Source organism: Semicossyphus pulcher, unplaced genomic scaffold (assembly GCF_022749685.1).
Source record: "Semicossyphus pulcher isolate SPU_LCO1_2020_fin unplaced genomic scaffold, fSemPul1.0.p SCAF_23, whole genome shotgun sequence".
In the NCBI taxonomy this organism is placed as follows: Eukaryota; Metazoa; Chordata; class Actinopteri; order Labriformes; family Labridae; genus Semicossyphus; species Semicossyphus pulcher.
In genome coordinates, this window is record NW_027211697.1 from 12,845,366 (window position 1) to 12,871,571 (window position 26,206).

At 42.4% G+C, this 26,206-nt stretch overlaps 3 protein-coding genes and 1 non-coding gene across 5 annotated transcripts; 3 read left to right on the forward strand and 1 right to left on the reverse strand.

Moving 5' to 3' along the window:
• Positions 1–64: 64 nt before the first annotated feature.
• Positions 65–16,608, forward strand: LOC138602626 (transportin-2-like). Of its 2 annotated transcripts, XM_069674123.1 has the most exons (26): positions 65–136; positions 2,189–2,288; positions 2,813–2,888; positions 3,249–3,398; positions 3,698–3,804; positions 5,218–5,351; positions 5,935–6,016; positions 6,660–6,782; positions 7,060–7,178; positions 7,333–7,393; positions 7,478–7,652; positions 7,739–7,891; positions 9,215–9,440; positions 9,627–9,798; positions 11,003–11,089; positions 11,329–11,436; positions 11,517–11,675; positions 11,783–11,870; positions 12,072–12,170; positions 13,499–13,534; positions 14,301–14,396; positions 14,519–14,594; positions 14,780–14,879; positions 15,288–15,362; positions 16,099–16,247; positions 16,493–16,608. In XM_069674123.1, the coding sequence occupies exons 2-25, from the start codon at positions 2,190–2,192 to the stop codon at positions 16,204–16,206; spliced, it is 2,709 nt and encodes a 902-aa protein (XP_069530224.1). In that variant the 5' UTR covers positions 65–136; position 2,189; the 3' UTR covers positions 16,207–16,247; positions 16,493–16,608. The 2 variants fall into 2 exon arrangements, with proteins under 2 accessions (XP_069530224.1, XP_069530223.1); XM_069674122.1 differs by lacking the exon at positions 13,499–13,534.
• LOC138603260 (small nucleolar RNA SNORD41) lies at positions 2,006–2,073 on the forward strand. The gene has a single exon (XR_011309235.1). It is a non-coding gene; the product is annotated as a small nucleolar RNA SNORD41 (small nucleolar RNA).
• A 4,924-nt stretch (positions 16,609–21,532) lies between the features above and the next one.
• Positions 21,533–25,792, forward strand: fbxw9 (F-box and WD repeat domain containing 9). Its single transcript, XM_069674202.1, has 7 exons — positions 21,533–22,141; positions 22,232–22,379; positions 22,861–23,602; positions 23,809–23,957; positions 24,067–24,270; positions 24,361–24,426; positions 24,613–25,792. Exons 1-7 carry the CDS (start codon positions 22,020–22,022, stop codon positions 24,685–24,687), a joined length of 1,506 nt encoding a protein of 501 aa, XP_069530303.1. The 5' UTR covers positions 21,533–22,019; the 3' UTR covers positions 24,688–25,792.
• Positions 25,625–26,011, reverse strand: LOC138602676 (guanine nucleotide-binding protein G(I)/G(S)/G(O) subunit gamma-7-like). Its single transcript, XM_069674203.1, has 2 exons — positions 25,916–26,011; positions 25,625–25,750 (listed from the first exon to the last, which is right to left on the reverse strand). The coding sequence occupies exons 1-2, from the start codon at positions 26,009–26,011 to the stop codon at positions 25,625–25,627; spliced, it is 222 nt and encodes a 73-aa protein (XP_069530304.1).
• Between the last annotated feature and the right edge of the window lie 195 nt (positions 26,012–26,206).

Below are 26,206 nucleotides of genomic sequence, written 5' to 3' on the forward strand. Positions count from 1 at the left end.
GTTAACGAAATGTGTACTGAACGGAAGCCGCCATAGGTCAATTTCAATCGGCGTGCTCATTTGAACAAGAGGAACCGCTACGAAGCACGGGAGAAGAGCGGCCTTCTACCGATAATTCAACTTTCAAGTCAATATTGTACGTATAGTGTTTGTACGCTTGTACTTAAACATACAGTTGTGATTAATTACATCGATCAGACCGCCTCATCGGGTAAGGTGCTCTGAAAATATGAATATCAAAGATACTGTCCGTTAGTTAGCATTAGCCTGGCTAGTAGCATTAGCATTGTCAGTCAAACACTATGCTTAGGGGCTTAGCGGCTAACGCCAGCTTGCAAAACGTGCTCATCAAGTTTCTGCCTATTATTGATAATCAGCGTTGTGTTAACCGCGATGCCTTACATGTCCGTTCATATGTAAGCTTTTTCTGAAATGATACGTTGACAAAGGGCTTCACTTGGGAAACGGATAGCGGTAATTGCTTATTTTTATGCCGGGCACATTGTGACCACCCAGCCTGGAACTGCCCGGTCGACCAGGCCTTAGGAAGAAGGGCAACTTTGGCGAATTTGCTTAACGAATATCAGGTACACATCTCGACTGGTATGTAACCAATCGATCGTTTATAATCGACATTATTATGGCAGTAAACTAACCAGTGAGGTCAAACTAACTAGTTTAACCACAAGTACTGCTAGATAATATAGGCGGCCCTGCTAGCTACACGGCTAACTTGTTCCCTGACAACTTTTCTCATTCACATCAACCGCAGCGGAATACGAGCCCTCAGGTAAATCTCTAGTATGAGATAATGTGCAGTACGTTACAGCACAGGTTTTGATTTTGAAAGAGAAATATTAAGATACCACGCATTTCTTTAATTTGCTCTGCATTCACGTGGTGTCCAAAAAAATCGGTAAAATGAGTTTCCGACTGGGAAAATTCATGCGAAGGCTTCCACAAGGCGGAACAAAAACTCGGAAAGTCGTGGAAAATGTTGGTACACGAGTTCACAGATTTAGGGTTATATTGAGCCAGAACATGCTGATCGAAAGTTACATGCAACACATTTTTTTTGTAGCGTCCATGTTAGTTCTATTTTACGACTTAACGCTCGTGAACACACCGAAGTTAGAAAAACGACTTCCCAACTCTGTAAACGGGGCTATCCGAGGAGCACGTGAATGCAGCATTAGACCGACGGACCGGGTGGCGTGGGGGTAGGGGGAGGATTAACTTGGAGCGGTTAAGCCGGGTCACAGAGATTTTAGCTAGTCGTGTTGTCTAATGTCCCCATTTTTGTGTCACCAGCCGGTTCCCAAATTACAGTTTTAGGAACCGGCATTGAGGTATTCAGAGGACAGCCGCTGCTGCATGTTTCTTAGCCCATATCCACCTCTCGTGGGCCCATGTCTGCTTTGAAGTTGCACCATGTGCGCCTACAACTTCCTGCATACACTCTTGTCTAATTTACCTTCTTCCTTATCCATTTGTACATGGGTTGATAAGATAAACCTCTGCAGACACTTCTTAAGAGATGGCAAATATACACGCATTTTCTCAAGTAAATGTACAGAAACCTGTGTAGAAAAAGACAGGTAAAATTACACTTCCTTATACAACCTCTCCCCTGAAGTTAAAGTGCAACAGTACAGGCTCTGAAATATATTTGCAGTATAAAAGTTAAAAGTAGCTCTTTGAGGACTCCTGGCTGTTTCTGTGCAAAGCTAACTAACCTCATGTCATATACTATACTCAACATTATCTCGCTCCAATTTTGCCTGGGGAATGTCTTGTTGTGCTGATGTTTTCTGCATTGTTGTCTCGTGCATTTTCAGCAAGTCTCTTCCGTGACTTGCAAATAAAAGTCTAGTTGCAAATGGGTTAAAAACGTATTTGCATTAGGAATATTTATATTGTGAAAGCGCAAAGACTTTACAGAGCACCCGAGCACAATTCTCTGCTCTGTTTACACAAATCATAACCAAACATAAGCATGTGGACTTTGGAGATGATGCATTAAAAACATCTGACTTCCACTGATGGTGTTCGTATTCATACTGTCTGATCCAGAGACCACTTGCTGACATAGTTCTACTTAACTATCTAGCATATAAGAATGCACTTTAAAACATGTAAAGCACTAAATTAATATGTTGATACATTCTTGTATGCTTGTGTTTTTCAGGATGGAGTGGCAGCCAGATGAGCAGGGACTCCAGCAGGTCCTCCAGCTGCTCAAAGACTCTCAGTCGCCCAACACAGTCACACAAAGAGCTGTCCAACAAGTATCCTACTACAGTGCTAACGGAGGGCAGGCTTAATAAAGATAGACTCTGGTAGTTCACTACGTGCATGACTTTACAGTCGTGCCAGGTGCAAAAGGATTTTAAGCGTGTACCATCTGGAATTATTGTTTATACAGACATATTCTCAAGCTGGAAAGTGAGTGTTTTTTTCTGTAGTTGTTTAGAGTTTACAGAGTGGGCAGATGTTGTTCTGGTAAGCAAGCGTCAATGGCTGTGGCTTGGGTCGGCTGCAAAGCTGGGGAGACAATTTTTGTTCCTAGAGAATACAATTTCACCTAATTACTCATTTATTGCAGACTTTAAAATCTACTCACACCTTTAACTGTGTGTATGAGTTTTTTAAATAACAAACCATAAACATCCTTTTGATTGATGGAAAGGAAAGATTCCAATTTTTCTGTACCATTGCAGGGTTGTCAAACATATTTTGTAGAATAGAAATCAAAAGCGAGCTGCTTAATGTGAAAACTCTTAAGTGAAATGATCCTTAACTACTTTGCTAGAAACTCGAACAACTCAACCAGTTCCCCGACTTCAACAATTATCTTATCTTTGTCCTCACACGACTCAAAACTGAAGGTGAGTAGCCAGATCTTGTCTTTGGCGCAAGCCTTAAAATTGATGTTAAATCCACGTTTTCAGTTGTAGTTAGGAGGTTGTGCAGTTACATGCAAAGAGTTGTTTAGTTTATAAACTGAAAATGAAAGGAGCACTCCTGTGTTATTTTTTTGGTGTTATTAAATCTAAGAAATGCTATCCAGACAGGAAAAGGTTGGATTGATGCAATTAAACAGGCAACATGAAACGTGTAAAAACAACTCTGTAAACATGTAAATTCTGGGCCCATGTTCACCTCTGTCCAGAATCAACACAACGCTCCCAATAAAGATCATTTTGTGATTGGTTGTTTCTCTTTCTTTTCTCTCTTCATCCTCTCAGACGAGCCGACTCGCTCTCTGAGCGGTCTGATACTGAAGAACAATGTTAAAGCTCACTACCAGAACTTCCCCCCTACTGTTGCTGACTTCATCAAGCAGGAATGTCTCAACAACATCGGAGACCCCTCGCCTCTCATCCGAGCCACCATTGGTGAGTTTGTGTATTTGGGGTGTGTTGTATGGGTATGTGGCGTTGCTGCTGTTTTCCATCATGATATTCTTTTTTGGCGAGCTTCCATCCACACGCCCGGTACCTCCCTCCCCTCCCCCACTTTCCTCCTTCTACCCTCTGGAGATGATTAAACCCTAAAACCACCTGAGTGTCTGTGACGGGTTTTGTATTCATACTGTCTGATCCAGAGCTTCTGCAAAGTAAACTGCCCGCAGTCATATTAATTATGAATCACCACCTGATGTCTGTTATGTTCTGCTCATATCTTGCGCCGTTAGGCATCCTGATCACTACTATCGCCTCCAAGGGAGAGCTGCAGACATGGCCCGAGCTGCTGCCTCAGCTGTGCAACCTGCTCAACTCGGAGGACTACAACACCTGCGAGGTCTGCACTTCCCCTGCTCTCTCTCTCTTGTCTTTTTATACTTGAAAAACCACGTCTGTTACTTTTACACATACTCACAAACCTCAGGTGTTTTCAGTTATTGTGATTAAATGAATCTCAGCTCCAGGTTAAATTTGGGCACGTACCCATGCTGAGAATAACCTGAGGCCACCAAACTTTATGTACAGAGAAAAATAGAGATTTAATGGACTTTGAGGTGCATTCCCAGTAATTCCACAAGGGCTTAGCACTGTCCCACTGTAAAAAAACAATTTCATGAGGGCTCTGTCATCCTTTTTGAGTCCTCTATGCAAACCCTCCTTGACTCTGCATTGTCGCAGACTATGCCTGAGTTAATAACCCACAGATCATGGAGTTGTTGTTGGGTAAAAAACCCCCCACAGGAATCCAGGATGCGTTTAAAAGGGGAACAAACAAACCACAAGAAAAACATTTCTGCAAGTGTTTGATGCCAATTATTATAAGAATAGATTGATGGTAGTTACGTTAAGTAAAATCCTGTCCCATTTCTTTTTTATTTTGGGCCCTAAAGATTTCAAGGTCACGTCAGTTCAGTCAGTGAGGGTTACACTTATGCTTGTGGAGAACATTTACACGACTGGAGTTCTGGCAGAAACTGCAGCTTTGTTACTGGAGTCCCGTCCTGCATCTGGAAATGATGACACACCCAGCTCATTGAATTACAATGATACCTTAAGTTCCTATTGTTTCTGATCCAGACATGCAGAGGCTGTTCATAGTTAATATATATCCACTCAAATCACTGAATTCATAGAGAAGACACAGCTGTAAGTAGTAATATTTATAATTGGTCAGTCCCATTTAGATCAGTGGTTCTCAACTGGTGGGTCGGGACCGGAAATTGGGTCGCGGATGTGGGCTTGAAGAAAAAAAAAAGTCTATGCTACGTGTTTATTTTTAAGATCATTGGTTTCCTTTGACGTGCGTGCAGTAGTAGTGTGGTTTATTCACACCACAGATTCAGCTACATTTTAATTCTTTAAACTTGATGAGCCCTCATGTAGTTACATGTATGTTACAATTTTCTTGTTTACTTCTGTTGGAAAACGAATGAATTGTAGAGAGAATATTTTCTGGGTCCAAACTGCATCATTTTTCATTAAATACATTTGAGTGGTTGAAAAAAATGTCAAATCTGGGTCACGATTTGTCATCCAGGCGGCGGTGGTGGGTCCTGAGGCTAGACCATTTGAGAACCACTGATTAAGATTAGCTACTAACGATGATTTTCTTTAAACATTCAGCTGAGAAGCGAAGCTGCTCAGTGCCTTCAGTACCTGCGGTTTCTGATGCAGTCTCATTCTCTCCTCTGTGTCCCTGTATGTTTGCGTTTTTGATTTGACAGCCTCTCTGTGTATGTCCGTGTCTCAGGGCTCGTTTGGAGCACTGCAGAAGATCTGCGAGGACTCGTCCGAGCTGCTGGACAGCGACGCTCTGAACAGACCGCTCAACATCATGATACCTAAATTCCTTCAGTTCTTCAAGCACTGCAGCCCCAAGATTAGGTACAGGAGAGGAAGCTGCTTATTTCTGCTGGTTGTCTGTCATTATTACCTGGGCAGGATGCTTAAGAACATCTGACTGTTGGTATTCATGCAGATATTCCGATTTAACTGTCGCTTGAGACCTCTCACTGACGCATGATGTAATACTTGCTTATACGATTCAATTAGAAAGCATTGCACTAAAACAGCTTCTCACAGGGTGCACACTAAGATGCATTCTTGGCCCAGAAAGACGTTTGTGTTGTACCTCAGTTTTGTCATTGTTCCAAACGCATAAATCTATACAAGATATGTGCTCACACTTACATAAGCATTATGCAAGCTGTGGTATTAGCTTTTTAGATACATATTATTCATTAGTGTTAAAGAGGAGAAAGCAGGTTTTGCTCAGTTTCAGACCTACTTTTCCTGTTTTAGTTTTTTGTTTGTTTGGATAGTCCAAAAATGTTCTGTGTAAAAACATAAAGCAAATTAAGGTGGGAGCCGCTTCATTAAATGTTATACTGAGATATTCTACATTATATATGTACTAATCCACTAAACTGAGTACACCGTCTTGATCATGTCTGTGTGGTCTCTGCAGGTCTCACGCCATAGCCTGTGTGAACCAGTTCATCATCGGCAGAGCCCAGGCCCTAATGGACAACATTGACACCTTCATAGAGGTGAGCCGAGTGTCCATCATTCCCTCGTTATTGGAATGTGCTTGTTCATACCACTCCTCTTCTCTTTTTTTCCCTTGTTAAAGGCCAGCTCCAGTCATGTTTTAAGACATATAAAATGCTCTGCTTGAAATAATAAATTGTGCCTGATGTGTTTTTTGCAAAATATGTTTAACTACCTTGTAAAAATCCTCCTGAGACGTCAAGAATTCCCAATCTACATACTACTGTTAATTACTACATTTCAAGCTAGCTATGTTTCAACAAGTTGCAAACGTTGACGTTCGTAGTCAGTAGATTTACGATGACGGTTACAGCTGGCCCGCGCATCGCCGAAGTGGTTGCCATAGGTTACACATAATGATATGCATAGCGTCACCCCGTCCATTAACAGGATTGGCTCCTTAGGTTTGTGACGTCTCAAACCTGCCAATCTGTAAACGTGTTGTTCAGCCTGTCCTTGGTACACTGCAGTTTAAAAGCAGACAGGCCCAGCCGTGGAGATGACTGCTGATGTTGTCCCTGATATGTCTTGTAGCACATGAAGAACACCACATGGAGATGTTTACAAGGTTAAACACTGGATTTTACCTGGATGGGGTCTGTAATAGTTTCTTTCTTGTGTTCCTCCTCTTCTCCCCTGCAGAGCCTGTTTGCGCTGGCAGCAGACGAGGACTCTGAGGTCCGTAAGAACGTGTGTCGAGCCCTGGTCATGTTACTGGAGGTCCGCATTGACCGGCTCATCCCGCACATGCACAGCATCATCCAGGTAAGTGTTGGACCAGTTCCCAGTCTGCTATTAGAGCATTTTAGTCCACGTCATATTTCACTCTACACCGTTAAATGGACTTCTAAGTCCGTCCTGCATCTGGAAATGATGACACACCCAGCTCATTGATTTACAATGATACCTTAAGTTCCTATTGTTTCTGATCCAGATTTGCCAAGGCTCTGTGCTTCTGTTACATATCAGTCATATTTGTTTTCTAAATTCATGTGTTGGTTTACACTTCTCAGTCTCGAACACATTGTCTCATCTCCTGCAGTACATGCTGCAGAGGACCCAGGACCCCGACGAGAACGTGGCTCTGGAGGCCTGCGAGTTTTGGCTGACTTTAGCGGAGCAGCCCATCTGTAAGGAGATGCTGTCGGGACATCTGGTGCAGTGAGTAACCTGTTAATCACTCACTTATTTAATGTGCTCTGCATTGTTAATGCAGCGGGTTAAAATGACGATAAATCAGTCAACTCATCTACTTAAACGTCAGAGTTGTCGCCTGGTTTTTACAAGCAAATCTTCTCCTCTCTTTCCCTTACAGACTGATCCCTATCTTGGTGAATGGGATGAAATATTCAGAGATAGACATCATATTATTAAAGGTAAGCTCTCTTTGTTCTCCTTTTAATAATTTGCACCTTGACTGCAGGGCTGTTGCAACTAAAGTAAATCTTGTGTCTGTTCAGGGTGATGTGGAGGAGGACGAAGCTGTGCCAGATAGCGATCAGGACATCAAGCCCCGTTTCCACAAGTCGCGCACCGTCACCTTGCAGCACGAAGGAGGCGAGGGTGAGGAGGGCGAGGACATTGATGATGAGGATGACGACGATGATGACGACACGCTGTCTGACTGGAACCTGCGTACGTGTTTTGAAAAATGCAGCAGCATACTTGAAACTCCAGCTCTGATGTTCAGATTGTAACCTGCTTTTTTCTTTCTGATGTAGGAAAGTGTTCAGCCGCAGCGCTGGACGTGCTGGCCAACGTGTTCCGCGACGAGCTGCTGCCCCACCTCCTGCCGCTCCTGAAAGGCCTGCTTTTCCACCCCGACTGGGTCATCAAGGAGTCTGGCATCCTGGTGTTGGGGGCCATAGCTGAAGGTAAGACTTCAAGGACTTTGAGGTGTGTTCCCAGTATGTCCACAAGGGCTTAGCGCTGTCCCACTGTAAAAACAAGTTTAGGTCCCATTTCGGCAGACTTTGCTTGACGGAATAACCCACAGATCATAGAGTTATGAGGTTAAATAACTACGGGAATCAATGATGCGTTAAATGAAACAAACATGAAGGAAGAAACGACAAGTAAGAAGTGTTTGATTCTGTTTGGCAGGCAGTAGGTTCCTTAACTTTCTTTGCTGTGAAGAAAGTAAAACAAGAAGTCAAACTATTGCATGTAGCACTTTTTGGCATCTCTAAATTAATGTGTTACGCTGCAAAATTCAGTCCCTTCCTCTTTATAGTTTTGGGCCCTAAAGCCATCAAGGTAGCGTCAAGCTTAGGCCTGTGGGAGAACATTTACACGACTGGAGTTCTGGCAGAAACTGCAGCTTTGTTACTGGAGTCCCGTCCTGCATCTGGAAATGATGACACACCCAGCTCATTGAATTACAATGATACCTTAAGTTCCTATTGTTTCTGATCCAGACATGCAGAGGCTGTTCTCGTCTCCTGCTACATGCTGCAGTGAACCACGACCCTGCTGTAAATGTGGCACATAGGCTCTGTTTTGCAACTGGGGATCTTAAAGAGCCAGTTCGCAGATGTTCAACCTCAGTCCTCTCATGCTATTATGGGGGGATTATGCCATTATGGTAGAGAAAAACGTGAAATTTGGCTCTGTGCCTTTGGAGGACGATATCCGCTTCTCCAATGGGTCCTGGAAAACCTCCACCAGACTACGTAAAATGTATCATCTGGCAGAAACCAGCGATCTCGCTAAACTACACTTCCTCAATCTAGCACGCCCGCCTCCGATGTCATGTCTCGTTCTAAATTGTCAGGTTTAAAATGTAGACTACAGACCTGAAGATTTGTTAGACGATCCACCGGTATATTCTCGTCGTATAAGGGCTGTTCCTTTCAGAGGGAGGGGTGCAATGCATGCTGGGTGTTGTAGGAATGTAGAATGGGCGAAACCACGAGCTGTTTGTACAACTTTCTCCACAGCTATGGCGCCAATTTAAAATATTATTGCTTCTATCGATTACAGAGAACACAGGCTTTGACTGATGGTGGCTTTTTCCAGGGGCGAACTATGTATCCATCATTATTATACAATAAAAGTCAATTTAGTCCCATGACAGTTGAGACAAAGTGCAGCAGCTTAAAGTACACAAAGTCAGGTACACAATTTGTGAATGTAGTGTGTGCATATAACTGTAGATCTTTCAAAGCATCTCATTCGATCCTCTCTCAACGCCTCAGGCTGCATGCAGGGAATGGTGCCCTACCTGCCGGAGCTCATCCCCCACCTCATCCAGTGTCTATGCGACAAAAAGGCCCTGGTGCGCTCCATCGCCTGCTGGACCCTGAGTCGCTATGCACACTGGGTGGTCTCCCAGCCCCCTGACTCCTACCTCAAACCCCTCATGACGGAGCTTCTCAAACGCATCCTGGACGGCAACAAGAGGGTGCAGGAGGCCGCCTGCAGGTGAGCAGCTGCAGACCTCCTGTCCTTTTTGTTTGTGGACATGATGAAAATCCCAGCTCATTGATTAACAATGATACTCTTTGTTCCCATATTGTTCTCTGATCCACATCCTGCATTTAGCATTCCTAGACTGTAGGAACTATAAACGAAGATTAAATATTAATACGTGCTTCATGTTTGTCTCAGTGCGTTTGCCACTCTGGAGGAGGAGGCCTGCACGGAGCTGGTGCCGTACCTGAGCTTCATCCTGGACACTCTGGTGTTTGCCTTTGGGAAGTACCAGCACAAGAATCTCCTCATCCTGTACGATGCCATAGGAACTCTGGCAGACTCAGTGGGTCACCACCTCAATCAGCCTGTAAGTGCCGTTTTACTCCTCACTATATGAAGAATCGTACTGAGAGAGAAACTCACTTTGAATTAGTTTTTGCTCCATTGAAGTTCAGCTTTAGCTGCTTTCCCACTGGTCAAAAAAAACAGTTGCTGTTTTGCTGAATGGGAAAGGTTACAATCAGCATTCAGAGCGGATTAATGACTCTCTGGTATCTGGATATGATGAAACACCCAGCTCATTGATACAAAATGATACATTTTGTTCCTATAATTTCTGATCCAGATTTCTAAACTGAGAGCATTGCGGCGCAGATCAGCGTTAACTTCAGTGTTAGCCCATCCAGAGTAAAAGACACCTCACACAAAGTTCTCCAGTAATTTACTAAAGCTGCTTTCCCACTGGTCAAAACACCCGCTAACACCCGGCGTCTTTGCATCGTGGGAAAGGTTACAATCAGCTCAGACCCGGGTCCGCCATTGATGGGAACACCAAACCCGTGTTGACACGCTAATCTTTGCCCCCTTTCCGGCGCGATGCTATGCTCCGTCGGTAACTTCTGCGACTCCTCGTTATCTTAGCTACAAATTCCGCCCGACTCCGTCCGGGCAGCGCTCGAACGTTGTTCCAAATTTGTCAGTGCTGAGTTTGATAAACGGACTGAATTAGTAATAGATAGAATAAAGACCTAACCACCGTAACATCTTCACTGTTTACTAACCCTGTTTCCCAGTGCATTTATGATGTTGGACGCAGCAGAGAAGAGACTGACAGGAGTATACTTCACTGGCAACGGGAAAAGAGACAATCGGCCTTTATAAGCGGGTCTTCCCGGGTCGGAAAAACCTGCGTCAATTTGTTAATTTTGGTGGGAAAGGCGTATAACAGACTGATCTCTGCACACGTCGAGTTCAGATGAATAGTTGGAGTCTTTGAAAAATAAATGACTTTTGCATTTAACCAGCAAAATGTAATGTTAGCGTGTTTCAAAGGTGTATTTTGTCATTTTGTTAGACAGAGACAGACATCTCTTTCACCGTTACCTGTCTGCCGAGTCGTGCTTTGGCATCATTTGTGTTATGTGTTTACGTTTTTTCTTACATCTATAAATCAGCAGGTTGTTTTAAGTGTGCTATAGAAATAACTTTGACTCGACTCATTGAACAGACAGGTATGAGATCTGAGTCTCTACCTGACTGAGCTCTAAAAATGACATCATTTCTTGTCTCAGGAGTACATTCAGAAGTTGATGCCCCCTCTTATCGCCAAGTGGAACGAGCTGAAGGACGAAGACAAGGATCTCTTCCCACTTTTAGAGGTAAGAAGTTGATGATAAAAGCAATCCTTTGGCTGAAGGAAGTTTTTATTTGTCTGACACTGACCCGTGTTTGATAAAGACTTTGTCTGAGGTTTCTACTTAATGTCAGCTCTTTTATACGGACACAAAAGAACTGAGGATGCTTGCCAGAGTTTTTCACTACTTTTATGTCTTTTATTGGAAGTACAACCCATACAGCAAGTTGAGTCCTTCTTACGCGTAATGTTTATTTCCTACAGTGTCTGTCATCAGTAGCCACCGCCCTGCAGAGTGGGTTCCTGCCTTATTGTGAGCCTGTGTATCAGCGCTGTGTCACACTAGTCCAGAAGACACTAGCTCAGGCTATGGTGAGAACTCAAACACGCATGAACACACAGGAAATCATTTAGAAAAGTGGCTCTGACTCCCGTCTGTCCTGTCTGTACAGATGTACAACCAGCATCCAGACCAGTATGAGGCTCCTGACAAGGACTTTATGATCGTGGCCTTGGATCTGCTGAGCGGCCTGGCTGAGGGTTTGGGGGGTCACGTGGAGCAGCTTGTGGCCCGCTCTAACATCATGACTCTGCTCTTCCAGTGCATGCAGGTACGAGGAAGTGATGTGACGTTTCTATCGGTGTTTTTTTATGTGAAAATGGATGTACAGTAAATGTTTGTTTGTATTCCTCAAGTGTTTTGTTTATGTTTTTTTAGGATACGATGCCTGAAGTGAGGCAAAGCTCCTTCGCTCTGCTGGGTGATCTGACCAAGGCCTGCTTCCTCCACGTGAAGCCCTGCATCGGTGAGTGCTCTCTCAGATTACTGAGTCACTCTGTAACAGGACGATTGAATAACATCACCTGGAAGAGCCCAGCATTGAGTGACGGTGAAACCTGTTGTAGCCGTAGATAATACTGTTTGAAAGGGATTTTTATACGTAAGAGGGTGTGAAGTGATTGGATTTCACTTTGTATTCTAACCAGTGTCTCGCTCTTTCCTCCAGCTGAGTTCATGCCGATCCTGGGGCTCAATCTGAACCCGGAGTTCATCTCGGTGTGTAACAACGCCACCTGGGCCATCGGAGAGATCTCCATGCAAATGGGTGAGAAAGCATGTGCACTTATTGCTGATGATCCTTCTGTTTGTTATTTAACAAATGGTTTCCTTCACTAAAAACAAAACCAAGTGCTCAGTATCTGGATATGATGAAACACCCAGCTCATTGATATACAATGATACATTTTGTTCCTATAATTTCTGATCCAGATTTCTAAACTGAGAGCATCGAGGCGCAGATCAGCGTGAACTTCAGTGTTAGCGCATCAAAGTAAAAGACACCTCACCTGCTAACACTCAGCTTTTTGTCTTAGTAGGAAAGGTACATTGGCATTCAGACCTGGGTCATTAGCGCCTCGGCTCCGATGTTGACACGCTAATCTTCGCCCCATTTCCACCGCGATGCTATGCTCCGTCGGTAACTTCTGCGACTCCTCGTCATCTCAGCTACAAATTCCGCCCGTCCCCGTCCAAACAGCGCTCGAACATCCTTCCAAATTTGTCAACGCCGAGTTTGATATTCTATCACTGTCGATGGGAAAAGAGACAATCGGCATCTATAAACGGGTCTTCCAGGGTCTGAAAAACCTGCGTCAATGCGCTGATTTCGGTGGGAAAGGGGTATAAGAGGTCTTCGTCAGTCCTTCCTTCATCTGCTGTCTGATGGAGGCTAGATAAAAGTGTTCACTTGAACAAATACAAACTCTGCAGACCCATTTAAGCCAAAACTGCACTTTTCTGGAGTTTCTTGGATCTTCATAGAACTAATTTGCTTCTGGCAAAACACTATTTAACTGTAGACGTGCACAATCTCTTTCAGTCTGATATAAAGTTACATGAAGGACTTTGACAATCTTTGCCTGATTGTGCGAGTGGGTCATGCAGTGTGTTTCTCTTTTGCGTGTCATAACAATTAACCCATGAAAGCATATCCCCCAAAGCCAACCTCATAATGCTGCCTGTGTGTGTGTTTCTGACATAACCTACTTTTGTGGACACATTTCGGACAACAGAACAGTTAGTTGGGGACAACACTGTCCAATCTAAGATGAGAGAGAACTTTATTTATCCCGAGGGAAATTACAGGGCCCGATAGCTCCAAAAATAAAGTACAATTTGAGAAATACAAAAACAATATTACAATAGTTCTATAATAATCTAATAATCTAAGACAAAAGCACTGTCCCCGAATGGCCAAAAGGGATTAGTGAGTTGTTATGGTTACGATAAGTCTCCAGGAATTGAATGTGAGTCTATGTAATGTCCCCAAAAGTCCCCTGAGTTAAAGTTTGCGTGTGTGTTTGCACGCGTGCATGCCAGGCCTGCCCATGTGCACGATCCAGTCAGCCCAGTGACTCTGTGATATTCTTGCAGGCACAAGTGTCAAGCAGCAGACAGGGGACGGTCCTGGTGAGTGTAGAGACACGAGCTAACGGGTCGTCTCAGACCACAGACTGAATCTAATTAGGTTTTTCTTTTGTGGGATGTTGAGACTTCCCTCATTTTCTCAAAGCTAACTGCTAAAAGAATCACAAAAGGCTACAAAAATATCTCAATCGGGTGTTGATGGACTTTTATATGCAGACACCTTTTCTTTTTTTCTTTGCTGCCTGTGAAGTCTCGCGCTGTTTTTGTTAAAGTATCAGGAGCAGTTGGATGATGACTAGCTAAACTGCTGTCTGACGTTTGCCAACAGCAGTCAGCATAAATTCGTCAACAGTGAGCGACGCTTCAGCCGGTTTCGTTTTGTTTAAAGCGGTCGTAGTGCGGCAACATTTTCTTATGTTTTGAAAGGTCGGTGAGAATTGAATTCAGTGTTGTAAACAAGACAAACTTGTCTCTCTTGCAGTTTAGGTTTTGTGAAATTCAACACAAGCGGTCTGTGTTTTTGTTTTTGTTTTAAAGGCTTTTTACTGAAGTTGGAGTGAGTGAGCATTAACGGTATAAAAATGTGAGGTTGTGTTATAAATACAAAGGATGTTTTTTCTTTGCAAATAGACTAAGCGCGACCATTGCAACATTAAGTTTCCCTCTTTAGAAATCAAATTAAATATTGTCAATGAAAAAATTGTGTCTCTCCCCGAAAAGGTTTCACGTTTCCAGTTGTCTCTGGTCTCCATGGCGTTGTCACGTTGCCGTTGATGTCATGCTCGCTCTCTCCGCTGTGTGCCTGTAGGTGCAGAGATGCAGCCGTACGTGGGCATGGTTCTGCCACACCTGGTGGAGATCATCAACCGACCCAACACGCCCAAAACGCTGCTGGAAAACACAGGTACACACACAGTCTTACACACCGCTTAATATGAGGCTGTTCAGGTTCCTTAACGCGATACAATGCATTGTCACATGAGGACGTCATGGTTAATTGTTTTCCTTTGGTCTCCTTGTGTGCAGCCATTACGATTGGCAGACTTGGATATGTCTGTCCCCAGGAAGTGGCACCACAGCTGCAGCAGTTTATTAGACCATGGTGAGTCACATGCATGACCGTTATTATTCAGTTAGTATTAACTACCTTACTGACTTAAACAAGACCTTTTCTTTCTTTATTTTCTTGTCCAAATCCCCTCCTGCACTTTTGTAGAAATATACTTTTAATAATTTTTCACCTTGAACGACTCGATGAATGAATGCTCTCCACTTTTGTCCTCTCAGGTGCACATCGTTGAGGAATATCCGAGACAACGAGGAGAAGGACTCGGCCTTCCGGGGAATCTGCGTGATGATCGGGGTCAACCCTGCAGGAGTGGTGCAGGTGAGCACTTACACTTAGGAGCTTTTTTAATGCAAAAACAGACTGTGCACATGAGTCCTTAGCATAAAAACAAAATCAAAGCAAGGATGTTATCAAACCGTTTCATTATTAAACTCAAGATTAGATTATTCCCTACAAAGAAGTCCTTTGTCATACTTGTTGGCAAAAGATAAGGAACTTTTTGCTGCAAGCAAAGCTTCAGAGAGCGTCACTAACACGCAACCCCTCTCAGTTCTGGAAATGATGACACACCCAGCTCATTGAAACACAATGATACATTTTGTTCCCAAATTAATCTTCTGATCCAGAATTTAAATATTGTGGCCGCCTGAAGCATTCAACTCTTAACGAGTAGTAAAAGTACAGTTGCCTCACTGTGCAGCAAAGTAACGACTCCTCTCTGTCCAGGACTTTATTTTCTTCTGTGACGCTGTGGCCTCGTGGGTCAACCCGAAGGACGACCTGAGAGACATGTTTTATAAGGTGAGTGCCTCATCAGAAGGAATTCCATACCAATGATATTTAAGTTGTCGAGTGTTTTCATTCAAATGCTCCCTCCCGTGTGTAACGGCGGCTCACCACACTCTGTGATGATCACTCATCAGACATTCGAAATCTGATTATACGGTGCGGATGATTTTTGATTCTGAGTCTGTGGGCAGAGCTCGCTGTTTGGGGAGAGAGAGAGCAGCCGCTCCTTTTACATAACACTGGGGGATTTTCCAGATAAAAGCCAGCTTGTGTGGAGAGCTGTGATTCTTTTAGTTTTTGCTTTTAAATTAAAATGCATGCAAACAAAACCACAAGAAATTGATTAACAATTTAGCTGCTTTTACATAATGCAGTTGATGGCATTTCTGGCTATCCAGCTCACCACTGATCATTTCTCTCAAGTTATCTACAGTTGTGGAAGCAGTTTTCAGATCCATCATTTAAGTAAAAGTAGAAATACAATAGTCCTGATGACTCCATCACCAGAAGTCCTTCATCCATAATGGTAAATGCATAAATAAATGCAGTTTTATTAGGGATTTGATCTTAAATGATCAAAAGCAAAAGTGTTTTTTAACGCAGAAACAGTCCTCCTTTTCAGTCTTTCTTTATGATCATTATATGAAATATACTTTGGATACTTAATGCGATTAGCCAGGGTTTAATTAGTCAGTGTGTTGGCAAACTTGGGGCTTCATCATTAATTTCTGTTTATTTATTTTCCAAGATCCTGCACGGCTTCAAGGATCAGGTCGGGGAGGAGAACTGGCAGCAGTTCTCCGAGCAGTTTCCTCCTCTTTTGAAGGAGCGCCTGTCTGCCTGCTACGGCGTCTAACCCAAACACCCCCTGGTCCACACAGGACACCGACCTGTTAGGTACGACCTGCAAGCGTCTCAGCGTCTCAAACATGCACAAACATGCAACCTATCCACAGTTCTGGAAATGATGACACACCCAGCTCATTGAAAAACAATGATACATTTTGTTCCCAAATTAATTTTCTGATCCAGAATCACAATATTGTGACCGCCTGAAGCATTCACATCAGCTCTACTTTTACTAGTGATTAATCTGAAGTGATTTTAATGTCTTGTCCGTGTTCCTCTGCTTGTTCCCCCAGGTTCATATAGGGGAGGGTTACTGGGGAACTCATTGCACTGCCCAGATTGTGGGGAGAAACGAGAGCTGGAGGGATGTGACTGGCCTTGATCCTCCACTCAGCGGACGGCTCCCTTTCCCCCCGCGCCCTGTGTGTCTCTGTGAGGGAGGGTGGGATGAGGGTGGTGGGTGTGGGAGGGTAAACTGGGGATATACATATACCTCTCGGATTAAACACCTCACTAAATCCAACACGCTCAAAAGCGACTTTCGCCAACAGCACCGCAGGGATCCAAGGTAGGCGAGGACAAAACGGGCTGGCTACGACCTGTCCCCCTCCTCGATTTGATTATTCTGTTAAGATAGCTAACGGCTGGGAGGGGAGGGGGGGTGTCAGATAGGTACATAAAAAGGAATTATCTGAACCAGCATAGGGTGCCACAGTCCCAAATACCACAATGCACGCAGTCAGTAGAATGACTCACACATGTAGATGTGTTTAAACAGGCTTGTGCCAGAGGCTAAACATGCTTTTACTATGAAACAATGCAGGAAATGTGCACAATTCTTTTGCACCTTTTACGGCGAAAAATGCATAAACAGTTTGTTGTGCACATACATGGATCTTCTTCTCTTTTCACATGTACATTCAGCAGAATTTAAGTTCCTTCCTCTTCCCTTGGTTGCTTAATTCCTCTCGATTCATAGGTCTCTTCTTTCCCCCTCGTTCGAGGCAAAAAAAAGATGCAGTAGGTCTGTCCTCTAAGGTCTTACCACCGCAGTACCAGGAGTTATTGCATGGCGTATGATCACCTCATTAGTGACGCATGTTTGAGTGAATTTCTGTCTTGTTTTTTCACCTGATTTATTACATGAACTGTCGTCAGTATGAGGGAGGCTGCCATAATTTGAAGCCGTCAGCTGCTTGGTTCTTTCGTCCTCCCGTTCATACTACTGTCTGATCGATATCTCTTTAGTTTGGCAGAGGATTTATACGTGTGTGTGTGTGTGAGGAGAACATCTGTAGGGTAGACTAATAACCAGAATCGGCTCACGTCTGATTGTTCGGAGAATCCCTCACTGCAACAAGAGTTCAAATACTGTAGGCAAGCTGAGAATCCTTTTTGCTGCTGCTGCTTCGTTTTTAGAGTATTTACAAAAACAGGAGAGCGTTAAGACATCACCAAGAATGAATTGATTCTTACTGATATAAATGCACTTTTTTTGTAAGAAATTTAGAATTTCAACTGTAAGACATACAGTAATAATATACTGATCTTGATATACATAGGTTTTTTTTTTTTTGATAAGTGATTTTAGGACTGTTAAAGGCTTGCTAAGGTAAGCGTAATGATAATGTTGAGCAATGGTAAAATGAGTAGGGTAAGACTCAAGGCCTCTTAACATAGTTTTATAATGTAGCTCCTCAAGTGGGTTGAATAGGATTAAAGGGGAGGGAGACGTCCTCATCACAGTATTTTGGATCCATGTCCCAGTGCACCTGTAAATCCACATCTGTTTGTATTTTTTGAGCCATCCAGGTTTCTCCAGTGTCATGAACATTGCATGCTTTTCAGTGACTCCTTTTTCCTAGTCGTTTTGTAACAGGTCCGTTTGGAGGGACCTGCTGTTTAAGAGCTTTGTCAAAGGCAATGCAACTCTCAGCTGGACTAATAAGGTACTCCTCCAGCTTCTCATCAAACTAGTGATTGTTGCTGCCATATATTTGCCCGTTGATACTGTGTAGGATATGCCTGGGAATACACTGACTCGTAGTCCTGATAGTCCACCCCTAATAGACACTGGTTAGCTTGTTTGAGAGAGTGGTGGTCTTTATCCAGCTTCATCTTTTAGTCATTGTCCACAGTGGACGGTTGTAATGGAAGTGTGTGCGTGTGTGTGGCTCTTTGCCTGTTGGTGTTTTACTATAAAGGTGTGTACGTGAGTACTGCTTAGATGTAACTTTGCACCAGCCCTACAATAAAGTAACGTTCAGGGCGAAGTTAGAGTCATGCCTGAGGTGACGTGGCCACAGGGAGTGTCGGCGTCTGCCTGCCAGTTAACTCCAGTTTGATCTGTTCTCCTAAAATAGCGACAGATGCTAACGGAAAACACAATCTATCATTTCACAGCTGTATTTTATAAAATAAGCATTGATGTGTGGCTGAACCAATGCATTTTTTGTAGAACTAACATTTAAGCCTCTACCACTTTTTTAAAACACTGAGCATCTTCAGGTTTAACTGGTAGGCAGGCGTGGAGAAACAAGATGGCCGCTCACAGGCTGGACAGATGTTTTTGGAGCAGCAGCTGGTGAAGCACTCTCACAGGAGTGTTTCAGAAGGACGCAGCTCCTGTGCCACAAATAATCTGTAAAAAAGAATTCAAGGCTTTACCACTCCTCCATGATGTGATACACTAAACTATACGGAGGAGAAATTTAAATGCAAGTTGTCCACAGGTTGTTTTTTTAATTTTTTATTTTGATGCTCATGTGACAGTTCTGTTTTTATTTATTTATTTTGGTTTTTTTATTTCTTTGTGCACCTTTGCACAAATTTTCTTTGGACTTTAAAAGTTTTTTTTCCTTTTTTTTTTATTCTTTTCGTTTAAAGAATTTTGTTTTCGTTGTTTTATAGCGGACCATTTGATTATGTCAAATTTTAAGTTGTGGTTGGACTGAGGAGGAGTAGGTGCTTGGTGCAAACCTTCGGGAAAGATGTGGAAAACTAATTCATAACTTAGTTTCAATCTGATATCAAGGCTGGCAATTGAATTTGATGTAGTTCCTTTTTGCTCAACATGTGGTGCAGGTGGGATGTTATCCGATGTATCCCTTTTTATTTAATTTTTTGTGAATAGGGGTAAATAAATTTTTTTTCTATTAAGCATCGAGTTGACTTTTATTATGTGTCATAAAGTGAAACTGTTTGGGAACTTCATTTACACAATGCAACTCAAAGATTTTAAGGTTTCCTGCTGTGCAAATGGAATTTTGCTTATGAAAACAATTATTTTTTTTGAGGCTTTTAATAAAAAATAAATTAATTTCAATTTAGAGTTTTAGTGAAATATCTAACTTTCTGTTTTAATAAGATTAGGTTACACCAAAGGGTCTTGACTTGCAGTGCCAAGAAGGAGAGCTATCTTTCATCTGTGTGGTAACAGAAGGGATAATGCAGTTCATTACTTTACTTTACAACAACTGAATAAACTGGGTAACAGACATTCCAGACAGCTCTCGCACCTTTTTTGAAACATACTTCCAGAGCAAGTCTTCTTCCAGTATATACAAGTAAAAGTTATTAGATAATACTGTCTTAAATTTCTTGTGCAGTCACAGCAGCTCCATTTGCAACTTCAAAATTAAGGACAGGATACAAAAAAAACCATCTGAGATTTCATGACACAGAAGATTCAAGGCCCTTTAACGTTCTTTAGATCTGGGATTTAACTCTAATTTCAGAATTACAAGTATCAATACATTTTTATTTAAATATAAATATAATATATATTTAAATGGCATATAAATGTTAGTTTTAATCCCAAAATGATATGAAAGACGAAACAGCCTGCAGAGAAGAGGTAGCCTACCTATTGTTATAGTTACATGGATTAAAGTGAACTAGTCAACATTACTGATAACAAAGGCACAGGTTCAGAGCAGCACAACATTCCTCCATACAACTGATTTTTACATTAAAGCAAAGTTAATGCTCATTATTTTTGGTGTATTGTTTTTATTCAAAGTTAAAGGGGTTTAAGTTAGCTTTGCACAGAAACAGCTGGTAGAAATGTCCTTCAGAGAACTAATCTTTATCTTTATTCTGTAAGGAGTCGGTCCTTTTTCATTTTTACTTCAGTAAGCAAGTTGAATCAATACTTCTACTTTTACAAGTCTTACACAAGTATACCTCCAGCTGTCTAAAGAATGTGTGAACTTTGCACCTCTGACCATCTTTTGACCTCAAAGTTTGACTGACATTCAGCAGCTGTTACAACCAAGGTGGGCACTGCTTTCGCTCATTTGAGGAAACAATGAAAACTGGGACACAACTTTATTATATACAAGTGTCTCTGTTACACTACAAAGAAAATCATATTACTTTTAATGAAAATAAATTGGAGTTAAAATTGCAAAGCCTTTTTCAGTTTTGCCACATCGATGTGCAATAATCTTTTTTAGTGCACTCGTGTGTTGATTTGTCTCCTCTCAGAGGAATGGAGCGAACTATGTGGTGTATGTACACAGCTCAGGAGTATGACGCATGTGACCAGTCCTAATGAGGCTGTGTTCTGGGGAAAGATCTCAACAGATGCAAAACCAGTGAAGGTATTTCATATTAAAAAAAAGTTCTGAGTTTTTAAGAAGGGTTGTGTGAGGTACTTGTCAATGGTGGATGCCTGTCAATCCCACTTCAAAATATACAAACTATTCCTTTAAGAGTGTGCCCGATTACAGTTGTGTGTATGATTTAAAAAAATGCATTTGAAAGACCGGCAAAAAAAACAAGAAGTAAAAACATTTAATGTCTGCCATTCTGGATTGATCTCCCAATGCAAAATGTTAGTTGATGGCTTCAGCCTGGTCTCAGATTCCTAGCCTTCAACTTCAGATATCTTAAATAACCTAAACTTGTGAAAGCTTAACATATTCTTTATAATAAAAAAAATGATTTATTAATTAATTTTATCAAGTGTTACTTACCAAATAAGGCTCACAATAAAAATAAAGAAAAAACAGTAAAGGAAAATTAATATTAAATTGTAATTGTATTTTACTTGTGTCTAACGTTGTGTCTTTGTGCAAGAGCTTCTTAAATACTGGACATCAAAATATTTACATGGTAAATACAAAATTGAAAAAGAAAATACATTATAACACCCATCACCAAGGGTGTTTTAATTATTTTAATAATTAAAATTACAAAAATCTGAACAAGAGACGCGGCGCAGTTTGATGACGACACCTTTCAACACCGGAAGTTGTGTTTTGAGTTTTCTTTACTTCGCCCAGAGGCTTGCCCTGATAACAGTTGACAAATAACAGTTGGTAGTCCTGTGTTGCATTCGATTGCACGAGATTTCGTTTTTAATGTCTTTGTTGCAGTGACATTATTTACCTTTTTTTTTTTTTAAACTGACTTTGAGGGCGAGTTTTAACAGCGGCTAGCACGTTCGAAGGCTGAATTTGTTATAAATAAGAAAGCGATAAAGCAGTACTTGAGGCTAACGATAACCGTTTTTTTTAGTTGAGTTTTTCTTCAACTGTATGGAACCGATAGCTTTTACAGATACAGATAGCCGTGGGAGTCAAATAACATATTGATGTTATAGCAACCCATATTCAATATGGGTCGAGGGTAGCTTGTAACCGTACCAGTGTATCTGATGCTAAGCTACGCCCTTAAGAGCTAACATTTTGTCGAAGTGTCATTGTCAACATATTTTAGGTTCATGTATTAAACCAACAATTGAAAAAGAGGAATGTTAAGGTGATGCGGATTCACAGTATATGAGTTAGTAGTCACTTGTTAAGAGGAGAAGTGATGTCTGAGGTCGGGGTGAACTTGTATGACCCGAAGGCAGGGGCAGACTGTGACCAGGACGGACCACCTCCTGATCATGTGAAATCTCCAAGTAGTGAAGCTTCAAGACTTGACCTGGAGGGGTAAGACTTACTCACACCTTTAGTTAACTGGCTTTCTTGTCTCACAAGGATATGAGATAGTGACTTTGGACTTTGTTATTGACATTTCAGCCTGCTACCCCCTGGTCCCCCATCCTCAACCGACGTGAGCCCCTCACCTTCTGCTGAGGCCAGCGGCTTGTTGTCTTTACCATGGGAGATGTTAACCAACATTGCTTCACACCTTCCTGCTCAGTGTGTCATCGATGTGCTGCCAAAGGTTAGTTTTAAAGATTCTTTTAAGATGTCTTATTTGAGTTTCTAGATTATTTTAGTTGCCTCACTCACTATATCACTCGATCACTGGGGGAGATCTTTTGGATTGTAAACAGTGCTACTCATTCTTTGCTTTGCAAATTTGCTTTTTGTATCTTTGCATGGCAATGTAAACAAAAAGGCAAGGGTAGATGTGTCACATGTATTTCCTTTAGCATTAAACATTTACAAAAATGATTTATTCATATGTTTTACTCATTGCTGCATTTCTTTGTAAAACATTTAGCAGGCTTGGTATCAGCTTTGTGCACACTGGTCCTTGTGCACGAGCATGAAACACAGATACAGGGACCACAGATACGCATTACCACTGTATTAGAGTGCTTTATGGCGCTGCATTACTGGGAGCCTTACGGACTCTATAAGTCTGGCAGTTATTGGACATTATCCTTAATCCTTCTTTTTGTTTTTTTTCTTTTTTTCAGGTCTGTCATGCATTAGGGAATGTGGGTAAGGACAGCACAGCTTGGCAGCTCCGGGCAAACAGACTAATAGGATCCCGAGCTGGCTTTCCAGTGGGACCAAGGGAGGACTTTGACTGGCCTTCTGCTTGTGTGGAGATGGAGCAACTGATAACCTGCTGGACAGGCCAAGCGCACCTTGCAGCCAGACAAACCCAAGAAGATGACGCGGAAAAGGAACAAGTGAGGCAGCCGCAGGATGCGGCTCTTGATCACCAGGAGGAGGTGGCAGAGCAAAGGAACCTGGATAATGGAAGACCATTAGAGATGGAAGAACCTCAGCCACCCAGGAGTCCGAGCCCACCCCCAGCACTGGAGTGCATCACTTTACCTTCAGGCCACATCGCGCAGGTCAACTCAGTCCTCCTGATGGGGGGAGACGGGACAGTTCTGGCCACAGGCTCCAGAGACTGGAATGTTAAACTGTGGGATTTGCAGGAAGGCTCCGGTGCAAAGCTGCTGCACACATTAGGAGGGCAGGGTGACTTCAGCACCCACCGGGGCTGGGTCTGGTGCCTGTCCTCTCAGGGTCATCAGCTGGCCTCAGGGGGCTTCGACAGCACAGTGAGGCTGTGGGACCTGCAGGCAGGTGGAGCAAAGAGGGGCCTGATCACGGCGGGGGCTGCTGTCCTCTGCTTGTCCTGTCAGACAGATGTGCTGCTGGCTGGTACATTTGACAAGAGGGTCAACATGTATGACACCAGAGGTGAGGGGCTGTACAATATAACTTGTACTTCAAATAAAGGTCATATTAATGTGATCCAGCAGTGACACATGATATTAACATTAAATCAATATTATTCCACAGTTTTACTTATAGTTTTATATTTTGAGGTCTAAGTTGTTAGTGATCAAAGAAACTATAAAGAGAATCTCTTAGTGTGATTTATTATGTCATAATTTTGTCTACAGCCGCTCAACCTCTGGTGAAAAGCATCCGTCTCCATGGTAACGCTGTGATGTGCCTAGCTGCCGATGACAGGTACATCATCTCTGGGAGTAAAGACTGCACTGTGGCAGTCTATGACCGCAGGGCAGGCAAAGACTTGAAAAGACTTCAGGTAGATGCAAAAACACACAGACACCCATGTCGCTTTTAAGGTCTGTGTTTATGTGTTTATATGCTCTAATGAACCGATAAACAAATACTCACAACCTCTTTATGTGTAGCTGAGCTCCTACCTGCAGTCCATGAGCTACAGGGGCTGTGAAGTTTGGGCAGGAGACAACAGCGGCATGCTCCACTCCTTTTCCATGCAGACGGGGACTTTAAAAGCAGTCTCTAAGTTTGATGTGGGACACGTAGCTATGATTACGGGCATCCACAGGTCCACCGGAAGCCTCTACACCTGTTCCTCTGATCGTACTGTCAAGGTAGGATGATGCATGCTCCTTGTAACTTTGCTTACTCAGTAACTCTGCTACTGATCAATCTTGAGCTGTAATTTGTTGTTTGTGCTGCAGGTGCATGTCCCATGTAACCCTCCAAGGACGTTATGCACACAGAATCACCAAGCTGGAGTCAATGGGGTAAGTTCTTTTTACTACATGTAAGTGATTAAATAGTTCAGTTGTTTACCATTTGAACAAGATGTTTTCATAAAAATCAATTTTTATTTAACGAGACATGTACTTAAAGAGCATATTATTCTTCTTCTTATTATTCTTTCTCCCTCTCTCACCTATACTCCACCTGTCTCTTTCTTTAACTGTCAGCTGAGTGTGGAGGCTGGAGTCCTCGCTGTAGCCTCAGGAGACGTGTGTGTAGAGGTCTGGAGGCCCAGAAAATGAAAGAGTGAGACCTGTTAACTATGTGGTAAGACTTGGGGCCATGAGGGAACAAGACCTGAAGACCATCATCAACAGCATACTGGTTTTTCAGCGTACACACACACAGCACAAAACACCCTCGACTCCTTTTGATCCTCTGTTTGAGTCTGCTGAGAGATTTTCTTCTAAAAACAAATATGAACACGTTTTTTTACGGGTTTATTTTGTTTGTTCCCATACACGTTCTTGCCATTTTGTGCCAGTACTGTAGACTTTTAAAAACACTGAAGAAGTTTGTCTCTCCTCTTTTAGTTTTTGTACGTCCAAACAACGAGGAAACTAGTTAATACTATTTACATGCTCGCAAATACATCCATTACAATAACTGACATTGTACCAAAAGCGTTCGTTCCTTCTCATGTATAATGTAAACACTAAGCCCTCTGTGACACACTGATTGTATATGTAAAGCTATTTATTTAAACTCATGAATGCTAATCAATATATATTTTTTGTATGTGTGTCTGAGTCTGTGTTAGTTTAAGAAATATATAAATGTGTAATGGCTTTGATAAATCTAAGTACAAATAATTTGCACTATACTTGTCAGCTTCGTCCCTATAAATACATAGAAAGACTGTTAAATGGCAAAAAATCTGCTGTCTTGATACATTTACTGCGATGTTATTTAAGGTAAAAAGAAAACGGGAACTATTTCTCAATGTTAAATCATCACAGTTCCTCTTCACCTATGCTTTGTACTGTCTTTTATTTATGCAGTGTCTCAGAATAGATGCTTGAAGTGAAAAGGTAGCTGTAAACAAATCTAACTCATTAAATACTTCACTACAAAGGTTTCCTGTCCACATTTGACACTTGAAATCTTCAGTTGCACTCTCAAAAGGAAGTAGCCAATTTGTCGTTCTGTTATATGTCGGTCATCTTAAGACTTGGACCGTCAAAGCAGCACACAGGTCTTCTTATCTTTGAAAGGATTGGATGAGGCAGCGATGCCGGTGAGCAGGGGATCACTGCGCCTGTGCTCCTGACAGTACCGGACCAAGTCTGCTGCTGTCAGCGAGATCTGCTGGGATAAAGGTGGTCAGGATGAAGTTTCTGGAATAATGTATAAGAATATTTGACGTTGTACATGAAATGCTAATAATAAAGGCATAAAGCATGTCAGTAAACTCTGTATATTCTTAAGTATGGAGGTATTTTAGCAAAAAAAGGTCAGATAATTACAAACCTTGATTCTCTCCATGCCTGCCTCCACCCGAAGTTGATCCACAAGCTTTTGTGCCTGAACAACGCTGCTGCTGCTGCTGCACATCTTTCCTGACATTACCTTCCTACAAAAACTCCTTCCTGCAAAAACCCTACTGCGGGGACTACAGTATCCTTCTCCAACACCAAGCGGAGCAGAAGGAAAAAGATGTATTTCAGCTGATCCAAAGAGTCAGTGCAGGCTGTGAGTCAGAGAGGCTCCTGACATTCCTTTCTCACCTGTTGCCCCTTTTTATTTACTGTCGGGGTCAGT

Coding starts and splice junctions, on each gene's coding strand:
- LOC138602626 (XM_069674123.1), top strand. CDS start 2,190: ATGGAGTGGCAGCCAGATGAGCAGGGACTCCAGCAGGTCCTCCAGCTG. Junction 7,179..7,332: donor CTGTCGGGACATCTGGTGCA/GTGAGTAACCTG, acceptor TTTCCCTTACAG/ACTGATCCCTATCTTGGTGA. Junction 7,892..9,214: donor GTTGGGGGCCATAGCTGAAG/GTAAGACTTCAA, acceptor TCAACGCCTCAG/GCTGCATGCAGGGAATGGTG.
- fbxw9 (XM_069674202.1), top strand. CDS start 22,020: ATGTCTGAGGTCGGGGTGAACTTGTATGACCCGAAGGCAGGGGCAGAC. Junction 23,603..23,808: donor CAACATGTATGACACCAGAG/GTGAGGGGCTGT, acceptor TTTTGTCTACAG/CCGCTCAACCTCTGGTGAAA. Junction 23,958..24,066: donor AAGACTTGAAAAGACTTCAG/GTAGATGCAAAA, acceptor CTTTATGTGTAG/CTGAGCTCCTACCTGCAGTC.
- LOC138602676 (XM_069674203.1), bottom strand. CDS start 26,011: ATGTCAGGAAAGATGTGCAGCAGCAGCAGCAGCGTTGTTCAGGCACAA. Junction 25,751..25,915: donor CAGGCATGGAGAGAATCAAG/GTTTGTAATTAT, acceptor TTATCCCAGCAG/ATCTCGCTGACAGCAGCAGA.